Source organism: Anopheles moucheti, chromosome 3 (assembly GCF_943734755.1).
Source record: "Anopheles moucheti chromosome 3, idAnoMoucSN_F20_07, whole genome shotgun sequence".
NCBI lineage: Eukaryota > Metazoa > Arthropoda > Insecta > Diptera > Culicidae > Anopheles > Anopheles moucheti.
This window is the reverse complement of record NC_069141.1, coordinates 78454532-78467141: the sequence shown is the minus strand read 5'-3', so window position 1 is coordinate 78467141 and position 12610 is coordinate 78454532. Positions and strand designations below refer to the sequence as shown.

At 41.6% G+C, this 12610-nt stretch overlaps 2 protein-coding genes across 2 annotated transcripts in view; one reads left to right on the top strand and one right to left on the bottom strand.

Annotated features, from left to right (window-relative positions):
- The first annotated feature begins 1338 nt into the window (after positions 1-1338).
- On the top strand, positions 1339-5590 carry LOC128303027 (uncharacterized). The gene is made up of 3 exons (XM_053039879.1): positions 1339-1359; positions 4186-4354; positions 4428-5590. Exons 1-3 carry the CDS (start codon positions 1339-1341, stop codon positions 5588-5590), a joined length of 1353 nt encoding a protein of 450 aa, XP_052895839.1.
- A 471-nt stretch (positions 5591-6061) lies between these two features.
- The window catches only part of LOC128302081 (uncharacterized), a 57166-nt gene continuing 50617 nt past the window's right edge, over positions 6062-12610 (bottom strand). The window contains exons 6-8 of the mRNA XM_053038806.1: positions 10181-10302; positions 8256-8425; positions 6062-8183 (exon numbers count right to left, since the gene is read on the bottom strand). Of these exons, the coding sequence (XP_052894766.1) occupies positions 8180-8183; positions 8256-8425; positions 10181-10302 (296 nt within the window). The 3' untranslated portion in view covers positions 6062-8179. The remainder of the gene's footprint in view (positions 8184-8255; positions 8426-10180; positions 10303-12610) is intronic.

Genomic DNA, 12610 nt, shown 5'->3' with positions numbered 1-12610 from the left:
TACATCCCATGCGGCAGGATCATAAATAAGTACGTGCTCATTTCTCACCAGCAATGAGTCACCGTCACACCGGCGCAAAGATGCCACGATTTTGTCGCATTAATTTCGCACTAAATCTTTTAACCGCTTGGCGGACTCATCACTTAGCATTGTTCTGCCCAAATGTGCTGTACCCGGGAGAAGAAAAGGCACACGCATCGTTTACATTTGTCATACTGTCGCTGAAAACGGTACCGGCGGCGTGCAGAGGGCTAGCGCCAAGCATACCGGTTCAGCTTCCGATTCCGGAGAGCAACTGCAGTTGCTGGCTTGCAATGCCCGGGGCACGTGATGACCGAACGTTACGCCCACCGGTATCGGTTTCACGATCGAGCGTCAGTTGACAAATGTGTTGCTTTAAAAAAAATGTGACCACCAAAAAGCATCCAAGCGCCACTCTCGTGGGAAAGAACTTTCTTATACACGCGCATGAATGATGAAGAATGACGAAGATGGTTGTTTAAATCCGCTTTTCATGTTGCCCCATTAAATCTCTTCTAAAAACTTAACGATCGCAGTGATCTCGGTGACCACGGGCAAATAAAATTCTTGTCACCACTGCGGGAAGGCGTAGATAAAACGCCTTCAGCCCTCCCATATGTTATCGTGCCACTTTTTTCGTGGCATTATGTTCTCACACTCCCCAGCAAGTCGCAACGATTATTTTGCGCACATTTTAACGTGTTCGTCAGAAAGTTTTGCAATTTGTCAAGTGTCCAAAATTTGTGTGCCTCTCACCGGTATGTGATCTGCAAAGAATGGTTTCCTTTGATTTCCACACCTTGCCGCACCGGTAGAGAGAAACAGCTATAAAGCGCAATGTATGAATCTGCGAAGCTCGCTTTCGCTTGTTTTGAAACGACGCCACCTCTAAACTCGTCCATTTACAATGGCTTTTCGGGGGCACGGTGCCATGAGCGTTGAAGGGTGGACACTCTGTGCGTATGTGTGTGTGTGTAGGTGTGTTAGTATGTGCGGAAAGTTGCTTGGACCGTTGACGAACTGCCAAAATTTTTATAAAAACACACAACAAACGGTGATCGCAGATCAGTCTGAGCGAGGGCGATCATTCGATAGGAAGTAGCAACTTCCGCAAACCAATAGGGGTTGCATAGTTGTGAGGAAGTGGCAGAAAACGCGAGGGCAAATTGAATGGTGTGAAAAATTGTGTAAATTACGTTCTGTTACGGTATAGATGCTGTAAAAACCGAGAATAGAGACCGCGGACGAGTAAGTGTAGTGAGCCGAGTGGGCAAAATCAAATTCGAACGCAATTACGTCACAGTTCAGTTTGCAAGCATGATGAGGGCGAAATATCGGGTGAGTTATGATTAAGCCGAAAGTATATCAGTGGAACATTATCAAACTTAGTGACATACAATAATGGTGCTTTATTAGTGATAAAGGCAGACTCATAGTAAAGAATTATTGTACTGAAAGTTATTTTTCTGCTTGAAGAAATTATTCGTACAGTGTGGCGGATATCAAATGGTACAAAGGATAAAGGATAAACATAGTTTCAAAAATAAGTTTACTTTATTATATTTAACGAAAATGTTATTGTAAATATAATCACGAAGAAAACAAAAATTACGTAAAAAGTGATAAGTTTTCTTAAAGTTTAGTGGTACATTAATATATTATAAACATGTTAAGTATTATGACTAGTAGCAAAGTAAATATGCATTAAGTATACTATTTTTGAAACTATTCTAAATCGAATAATTTTTGTGGTTAACATACTGAGCAATTTTTTATTAAGAAAAACTTGTATTATGCAAATTTGTTCATTCGTCATTTTGTTATAAATTGTGATTGTTTTCAATTTACATGTATATATTCCCTTAAGAGTAACTGTGCAAGCATTCTTGGTGAAACTGTCTTGTGAAATTTGGTGAAAGAATTTGACAGATGTTGTAATGAAAATTTGAAAAGTTTGTTTGTTTTTTTTTATTTTTTTTGTAGATGCTTAATCATATTACAATAATAATAATAATGACCCTAGACCAATTAGAACACGAAAAGTTAGATAAATTATACGTAGATAATATTAAGGACAACAATTATCATTGATTAAATGAACAGCAAATATTGCTCTATGTAAAATAGCAAGCTTATCAGTATAGTGGTTGACACTCAAACAACAAACCAAATAGATTTATTCCCAAAGTTCCCACATGGATGCATTTATGAGAGTTAACTGACGATAAAAAAAATCATTGATATTCACTAAAAATCCTGAAGAAGCAATATAATACATCATAAACATTTTATTTCTTCGATAAGACAAATCGTTTCGTCGATAGTCTCACTCAAGCTTCAGCTAACGGAACGGGCATTATTCCTCATATCCGGATGGAATCGTTCAAATGTTGAATGAGATTTTCGTCTATAACGATAGGAAGAACTCTAAGTCGATTATAATTGCGGATTAGAACATCTTAATGAGCGTGGCAAATTGCAATATGATCGGATTTATTCCACAACCTGACGAAAGATGTGAAGGTGTTCTTAGCATCCACACCAGCTGTAAATCATATTCTCCCCCTCCTAATGATTCTAGAAGAGAAGCTAGTCTAACAACAAACATTAGCTTCCATGGACGAGGTTTGAAAATGGTCGGGTGACCATTTTTGGACCATGGCCTATATTTAGCTTCCTAGAACAGGTTTGCTTCACTAGCAAGCATCAATTGGTCAGCATGGGATCGTAATGAACACACAGAACGCCGGAGATGAACGCTGCCGCAAATGAGCACGCCTTCAGTCACGCTTCCTTCCTTCATTTGCGCAGTTCGTTCACCTTTTACCGGCTGTCTGTCAGAAAACGGCAACCAAACGATACGAAATTTAATTAAGAATTGAGCGATCAACCTACTCCGCGTGCGTGCGTGTGGTAGTGGTGGTGGTGGTACAGCACGGATGCACTCACGGGTGCAGTTGCAACCCGCTGTGAAAGTGTTCCCGCGAATGGGGGTGTGGACGAAATTCTAACAGTTACCTGTGAAACGTCCTGATTCAACCGAAATGCATTGGCTTTCGAATGGTACGTTCGTCGCTTGTTCTTCGCACAACTCCTAAAACAGATGCCGCGCGCAGCACGGCATTTGGGATGCGTGAAGAAAAAAGAAACCCCGGCACTAAACGACACCGTGCCCGGGTCAATGTGTGCAGTGGGTGGATTGAGTAGAATCGGAATTGAATTCGGTGGAACACAGGGCAGCGGCCTACACGCGACCGCGATCACTTGAGCGGCAGATGAGATGTTTGTAAATTGCCTCTCAAGTGTTTCGTGTTCGGTGGTTTTTTTGTTGCCTTCCTGCTCGTTGAGTGCACTCAGCGTCAGATCATCGTCGCTGGGGCAGATCAAGCGATACTTTAATTGGAATATGATGCCGGTGTCATCAATTGAGGAAGAATAACGATCTCGTAAAGTGTCGTTGTTTCAAAGTGGACAGTTGCTCAATTAATCAGGTTACTCCCTTGTAGGAACTGTGAGAGCCAAAGCTTCGGAGAAGGTGCATAATTTTAGTGTTTCCGAAAAGCTCGATAGTATACTCGATCGTTGGAAATGTATGTGATAATTCGGGTGGGAAAATATTTATTATAATTGGTGATTGTATATTATCTCATGGTGTGGGGTCTTTAGAGGTTTAGTTTTATGACATTATATTGTGCTTGGAAAATGGCAGTATTATCCCATTCACTAAATTTGGTTAATTTATCATAACTTACAGCAAAAGCCAACGAGAATTTAAATCCTCAAATCGTTTATAGAGCAATAACTTTTAAAATGGTACATGGGGTGGGATTTATAATACGGTTCTTTCAGTACTATACATTTTTGCGTGTTTAATGGTCAAGTGAAGAGAATTGTTTTATTTTTATTTCATTTAGGAGGATCAATAAAAAAATATTTGGACCTATCAAAAATAATTAAAATTTCAAGTCCAGAATTTCAAATTTTATTGTTGTTGGAATTGTGCCCTGACAAGTTTAATTAACACTTATCTCTTCGCATTCATATAAGACCTATGTTTATGCTGTGGGAATCATCGTTTCCAACATAAACGTAGACAGGGTGTCAGTAACGTGAAAAACTTCATCCCCTGCTTATGGAATACTTTCATTCGTATCGTCCTTCCAGGCGCTACTGATGCTAGCGCTATACGCCTGCGCTTATGCAACCGACGAAGCACCACTCAACCAACGACAGCGAACAGCGAAGCTGATACGGAACTATCCCGACTTCGAACCGATCACCCAGCGCGTTCAATCTTTGGAGAGTCCCATGTACAACTTTATTGACCCTTATGGTACTAAGCTTTATAGTAATTTGGTCTATATTATGCCTACTGAACTGTTGCATTTTTACGATCCTTCCTTCAGGTCCCGGTACATATGCATTTGGGTATGAAATCGAGGATCCCAAGAGTGGTAACGTACAGTTTCGTGATGAGGAGAAGTTGAGCAATGGTACCGTGCGCGGTTCGTACGGTTATATGCAACCGGATGGGTCGGTAATCATCACCAGCTTCGTTGCGGACGAGGGTGGCTACAGAGCAAAAACGGAGATCAAGCGAGCCAACGGACAAACGGTTGCATCCTTCCCAGCACCAGCACCCCAGCAGGATCGCTACTTTCCGGCGTACGATCAGCAAGCCAGCACCATCAATCCAGCAGTCGCAGCCGCACTTCAGCAACAGCAGCATATCAACCTGAATCCCACGTACAATCCCATCCTAGATCCGGGCGTTATCGATCCTCAGTACGCGGCAGCAATATTGGGCCACATACGCGACCAGCAGTACAGCCCCGGGCAAGGTTTGGTTCAGTATCCGTACGGCATTCCCAATACACCTTTCCAAACGCCTCACCATCATCAGTATCAGCACCATCCTCAGCACCCACAGCACGCCCCTCTGTACGATGCACCACCGAATGCGTTCTCCAACTTTATCGGCCAACTGCCGGCCAATCTGAACCCGTACAATCTGTACCAAAACCTGCAGTCCTCTTTTCCCCAGGTCCTACCACAGCAGAACCCACTGGATCAGCTAGCCACTAGCATACAGGGGAACTTTCCACAGCAAGGTCCGGGATCGGGATTTGGTAATTTCTTCAACGGTGCCCAGAACTCTTTCCAACAGCTGGTACCGCAGGGTTTCGGTAGCTGGATTGGTCAAAACCGTGTACCGGTTGCTGTTCCCGGACAGCAGCAGTTCCTCCCAGGGGGGTATGGCTTTCAGCAACAGGTACCGCACCAGCAGATCCTCTCGTCGAACAGACCAACGAATGTTCTGGGCGATATGCCAATAACCGGACCCGGCTCGATGGGATCGATGATGATGAATGGTCAGTACGTTCCGACTACGAGACGCCGCAAGCTAACCGGTACGACAAAGAAACGCAACAAAATAAAAACCCGTGACGGTATGGATTGGTTTGATGATTTTCTCGAGAATCGAAAGCGGCAGGTAATGTACGGTGCAGGAACTGCCACCACACCGGAAACGATCACGGAGACGGCACTGCAAGATGTCCCTGAGTAATTGGAAGTAATTGGAGAATGGACCGACTGGTACAATATTTATATATTTATTGACTAACTATTTATTACTATTTCAAGTAAGATGAGCAATAGTTTAGAAACGCCTAAAGGTATGCAATTCAACGTAAAATAGTGTTTTTTGGGATGTTAAAAGGACAACTCCTTAAAAGCATTGCGAATTAAGAAAAATCATTCTACTAATGCAGGACAAATACACTTAAAGTAAAAAAGAAATCACTATTGATAAGGATCATAAATGAAGTCAATATAACAGTAGGATTGAAAGAATATACAACCAACGTTTATTTAAGTACTTACCTCAGGTGAAACACTAGATAACAAACCAACCACAAATAAACTCCAAGTGAGCACTAACAAAACTCATCACAAAACTGCTCAACCCGTGAAGATCGCTTGTAATTTTATCAACATGAATAAACATTTATTTTACTAGAGTTTTTGTTCGTTTTTTTGGGGTATGTTTTCTACTTTCATTGTTTGTTGTTTTGACATGCCTGTTTTTGTTGTTGCTGTTTCTACTGGGTTTGAAGTTTAAAATTGACCTTTTCATTATTATATTTGGAAGTTTACTGTACCATTGTGTATATCAGTGCGGGTTTGCCGGGCATTTAATTGAAGCTATTGATCATTTCGTATATTTTGTGTGTGTGTTGCTTTAACGTTCCGTTTTGGTTTCAAATACTGTGCATGCAACCGGCCGAACGCTAGGTACAGGAGGGTAGGTTATTACGGGTGCGTGAATTATTCTACGGAAGAGATGAACATTAAAAGGGTTTTACTAACTGATCTGCTTACTAAATTTGTCTACCAACAAGGTTTTGCAGTGATTGTGTAATACATGTCCCATATATTGTGTTGCAGTTTTTCTGTAAAAAGTACTTTCACTAATACCCAACAAACAGATTCGCCGCTACTTAGATATATACGAACCATTCGCCTAATGTTTTGTAGTGGTACCTTGTTTGCTTCGGTAAGATTATGCACTAGGGGGTAAAGAGTTGCTTCATCAATCTTGCTTTGTTTTGTCTAAAAATCAGTCAAATTTTAATACCGCTTTTATGTGTACACGTACTTGCATCTTTTAGCTACAAAAAAAAATCGAACAATCTTTTTCACTTATGTTTGATGGGAGCAGTTTTTTTTTGCCTTCTCCCGTCAATACACGTGTTGCTCATTCGGTTAGTCTAAACCCGCTACACCACCAACATACATGCAATGCAATTGTTCTACTATTTTGGGGACTTTTTTTTCCTTTTTGTTATATTTTGTTTATAATTGTATTTTTAAAAACTTTTATACTTTTGTTTACCAGTACCAGCCCAATACTGCTACGATCTGTGGAAATTTCGTACGCCCGTTATGACAAATCGAGAAATTGTCTAGTAAATTCCATTTCAACCGATACACCTGAAGAAACCGGCAAAATTCACACTTCAAAAAGTCTTCTCCCGGATGCCGCATGGAACCATGATTGTTTGTTTGGTGGCACAAGGAATTAGAACGGCTACGGGGTGCATTGATTTGTCTTTTGTTTTCTGTATACAACGAATTCGCTCGCACAACGGTTTGCGGAGCACCATTTTGTTATTTTGTTATTTCAGAATACGATTAAAGTGTTCATGAGCGAAACATCTTCCTTTTTTTGTTATTGATTTGACTCTTTTCTATACACACAACCACGGCCATTTGCCAGTTTCAATGGTTTGAATTTAAATTGCTCAAAACTTGTAAAAGATGATTAATTTTATCGCAATAGATAGCAATTAAAGTACATCGTGTTTGTTGGATGATAATATTCTTGTTTTGTTTTTTTTTTGCTTTGTTTTTGGTTTCGATTCCTAGGAAATTCTATCGACTGATCGACTATCAGTGGTTTTCACTACTTCCCATCGCCTGTTCGTTTGCACGGTTGTGCTCAGATGCAGTCAACCATATAAGGTACAATAAATAGTGCTCGAAAGAGAAAAAAAAACAACAGTTACTAAAGCTATTAAAATCATAACCTTCTTCGGTTGGGTGCTTCGGTCATTTGAAGCGATGAGATAAGGGTTTGGGAAGGGGAAATATAGGGCAGGATTATGTTCAATATATCTACGCTTACTGTTCACCGATCTATTTGTAGCTGCTGGCTAAAATGTGTAAACTACAGCTCCTGTCCTCCGGTTTTTTTTGTCCGTATGTACAACCAACTAATTGTAGTGCTTTACTGTTAAGATGCACTTACGCTACGATTCGGTTGTGATTTGCAAATAAATAACTTAACGATAAGAGACGGATAGATTCATAAATTAAATTAAAAAAAAAAGTTCGGTAATGTGTGCTTTTGCTACTTGCGATTGTTTCTTTTTTTAATTTACAGTTAAATATGTACCTTTGATAAGTATATCTTTACATCTTGTCTAAAATGTTTCCATTTCGCTCCTTCTCTCATTTCTTTGTTGCTCTGATTTATTGTAACACTTTTCAGTATTCTTCATACATGAACAACAGTTCTGGTTTAACCTTTCTTTTTTCGACAGTTCTGGCATGAATCAATGCTGCATGAATTCTGATCGTTTTGGGTGGGTTTTTATCTGTGAAATGCAAAGAACAGACAGGTTTTATGTGAGCGTTTATTCACATTCCACGGAGCGCGTGTTACCAACCTGCCAAAAGCGCATGTGCCGCTGTGTTGGACGTCGATGTAAAATCCCGTCGTGCAGGAATCCTTCTGCATGTGGCACCAGGAGTGATATGTTCGATTGTTGGTACCGCATAGTTTGATGTGATCGTTGAATGCATAGTTTTTGGCATCACGGTACGCTTTTCCGTAGCCCTGCTAGAATGAAAAACCGGAGGAAATGAAAACTTTACTCTCTATCTTGCGGCAGTCTAAGATCAAGAACTTGTACGATCAGTCCTATGTATGGAAGTTAAACTGTATTTTTGAAGGATTCAAATATGTTTCTAAATTCTGTACTTCGTTCTGATTCGTTTCTGAACCGTCTGATGTCTCGACGAATGTCTCTAACACGTCATAAAAGCCTTGGGAATATAAATAACTTTAAATAAAATAATATATTGCACCACTATAAATCTGTTCACCAATGCTGTAAGATTTTCCCGCAACAAAATGAAATAGTTCCCATTGGCAATCGTTCCCGCAATACATAAATCTCGACCTCTAAAAAAAGGGGAGGGAGAAAAAAAAACTACCGAAAAACTTTCCAATATTTCCATCAATGTCGCCGTCTATCAACGTGCAACCAGCGACGGATCGTGATGCATCTGCGATGCAATCAATCGCCAACCGGCGCAGCAGGTGTCTACGTTCGGTTTTTGCGCATATTTTGGGTCCATAAATACACAGCACCGTGTGTCCTTCTCTGTCTCTCCATCGGGGTCTCTTTCGTCTGTGTGAATATTTGCGCGAGTTTTTCTTTTATTGCTTGCCTCTCCGCGCTTCAATCGGTGGTTTGGTCGAAATAAATGACATGCTGCAAGCATAACCTCCTCAAGGCGGAATGAGGGGGAGAGGAAGGAGAAAAACTTTTTAAAAAATCCGCGCAACATTTCTGTGGAAAGCAACACTTTTTTTATCTGGGGATCTTTCATCGTACCAGCGACGTTGACGTGTGGATGTCCGTGGAAGGAAATACTCTTCGGTTGTGTGATGGAAACGAACCGTACGCTTCCCGTTTTCGGTGGCATGCAAATATGCACGCATTGGTTTAGGTTATTCGAGGGGGAGAAAGAGAGTGGGGCAAAAAAAAAACAAACGATCCCCAGGAGGAGCCATGAATTATGATCACGCCCAATTGCATTGACAAGGATCTTAGCCTAACGCTTTGAAGCGCCTTCTCGGGATGTGCGCACTTTGCATGCTCACATTGCTGGCGCGCCGGCAATCGGAATCGTGGAAGTGAAGGCAAGGGAAAAGCCACGAAGGGAAAGACGTTCTGCCGCAGCGGCCAACGCCAAATTCGATTGAAAGCATAATGGACGCTCATTGAAAAGCAATCGACAAATCGATTCGAGTGTGCCACGGGAGTGCACGGTGTGGGAATAATGGTTCCGTTTCGGCAGCGTTCGATCGATCGATCGATCGATCGGTAACCGAAGCACAGGCCGAATGCATTAGGCAATCGAGCCACGATTCCCGTTCTGCTGTTACACACGCTGGGAAAGGATTAACATGTGCCGGTGCGCTTGGCAACGGGTTTGGACCCGGGGCAGATGAAATTTGCATTTTTGTTTACAATCGACTTAGGAGTTCTGATTATGGGCGATGGGTGGCGGAGGCAGCGAGTGGACAGAACCTGAATGATTGTATTTTGCTTATAATCCAGCCCGGTCTGTAGCTCCCCTTTTTATCGCCGTACGATGCAGACGCGGAACTTCGGGCTCGCCATCGAACCGTTCGGCGCAGACAGAATGCATCAATCACGGTTGCATTGCATCGACAGAACAGTGGAACCAACGAGAAGCAGATACAGCAAGGAACCAACAACAACAGAAAAAAACCAAGCAGAGAAGATAAAATAAACGAAAGTAGAAAGAAAAACACGTGAAACCGTGAGGTGACACTTACCTGCTGGCGTTTCATCCGGGGACATTTGTAGCTGCAGCTGACACACCGCGGTTTATGCGTTTTCAGATCCGTTAGACAGTGCTGCCGATCCTTGCACTTGATCGTCTCGCATGTGGCGGCTTCTGTTGCCGATGTGAGGGTTGATGGTGGTGGTGGTGGTGGTGTAAAAAAGAGATGGAGAGAAAGAGCAAAGAAAGAGCAACAAAAGAGACATTTTAGTAAAAAGGTTCTTATTTTTTGTTTTGTTTCGCCATCGGTGCAGTTTCCGTCTGCGTTTTTGGTTTGTTGCAGTTTTGTTGAAGCATCCGGAACGGCACAAGCAACCGGCACACACCGGGGAGGGGAAACGCTGCATCAAAGATCCACACCAGAATGGCGCTATGGTGTGGGGAAAAGGGTGTAGGCACGAAGCGAGGAGACCCCAATTAAAAGGCAATTTGGTTGGTGGTTGAAAGTTTATGGCGCATCCTGCGATTGGAGGATACCCCGCCACCATCCATCGCCGTCCCCCCCATTTCGGCACATTCCGGCACAGCCACGTTGCGGATTGCAGCCCGACGGGCAGAATTTTACGGCACGATCATTTAATTTATGCTCGGACTGTAGATTGTAGACATAATTTCCAAGCGCCCGGGCCCTTTTTGACCATCCGGTAACGGTTCGGAACTGGGCGAGAAGTGGATAGAAAGGGTGGGAGTAAGACGTTTGGGGGAGAAGACTTTTGTAGGGTGAAGGAGATAAAGGTGCAACCAGTGTTGGCCAAATACAAATGCCGGAATTGGTTGTGTGCGTTCGCTTGTGCGCATATCCGCCGGTCTTAGATCTTCGCGTTTCGATCTTCGGTGCCCAGCCGCCGCCGCGAGTCGGATATTTCGGTCCGGAACGCAACAGCAAGCAGCTACTTGCTATTTTGCCATTGCTGTCAATATTTTTACGACTGAATTTTATTTTTACCTTAGACGTAGTGTGGTCATTAAAATGGGTTTTAATGGCGTTTTACGTATGTATTTAACTCTTTTCTCTCTTTGTGATGTTTTTTCCCCCCCTTCTTGACCTTCTGCTGCCTGCTGCACCATGTGCTACACCCGACCGTTTGCACCACCCTGCGTGCAGTGTAGGATTTTGACAAAATTATATTTTATATCACATTTTATCGCCTGCGTAACGGTGTACACTGTATGGCTGTATTTTATCCCGAAAGATTAACACGCCACAGCTGGTTGGTGCGCTCGTCCAAAACAAAAAACCGCGGAAAGGATTATGAGGAAATTCAATTTAAATACCTAATCATGATCGTACGTTAGTGGTTTGCACCTTATTTATGGTTCAGAAATTAAAATAAAATTTAAAGTGCTAAAATGAGAGTAATTAAACTTTTCCATACGGTTATAAACATTATGGTTGACAAAAATTAATATTTTAATTCGAGGCTGTCATATTGCAATACTTATAGAACAAAAACGATATTCTGTATATTTGTTGCACAATGTTATTTGTATTGTTTGACATTTACACTAAAATTCTTGGACGGTTCCCAGTACCTTTGAACCACGATTAATGATCAGAGTTATACAATTGTATCAAAAATCTTGTTTTGAAATATTCGAATTATGTAAAATCCCAAATTGTTTTTTTTTATTTCATTATCTGCAGGTCAGATGTATTTAGATGTATTTTACCATTTGTTTTTGTATTTTTTTATCTAAAACAAAACTTAATAAATAATTTTACATGATAATTGAAAAGACGCGTTTATTTTGTTAAACATTTGAAACAAATGGGTGTGTATTTTTAAACTAACCCCAACACTGCCGATCAACAAAAAATGGCCCATTATGCATCCATTTTATTTTATTACTTTCATAAAAAAAATCCACTAATGTTTTTTGACTCACCCCATGCATATATTTAGGAATGTCCTATCCAATTACTTCATTCATAATTACTAACGACAGCGTGGGATAGTTAACCTGCTTAACGTATGCTGCACCACAGACGAAGAAAAAAAAATACAACATTCGCCTGAATCGATCAATGTAAATAAAATTGTGGTTAAACATTCTTGGCACCGTTGCGAAAAAGTACGCCGACAGCGGGCACGATGGAATGCTTGGCAAACGTTTTTGCGTACCGTTTTGTCATAGCTCGTTTTGTCATTGCCAAAAGTTAAATCGAAACATATTTACAACACGTCTGCTATACCCTACGCAAAACCCTCTCGTCCGCGAGGAGTGTTGCACGGTTGTATTTTTTTTTTCTTCATGTCGGAAAGGCGGAATTTGACCATTCCCGTGGCTGAGATGGACGCAACAATGTTGCCGGTACGATTTTGACAGCGAATTATGTGCATGATTTCGCAATCCGCCCGCTGACGAGCGTAGTGTCAAATTGTGCTCATAAATATCGGAAGAAGCGGGATGGGGTCGAAAT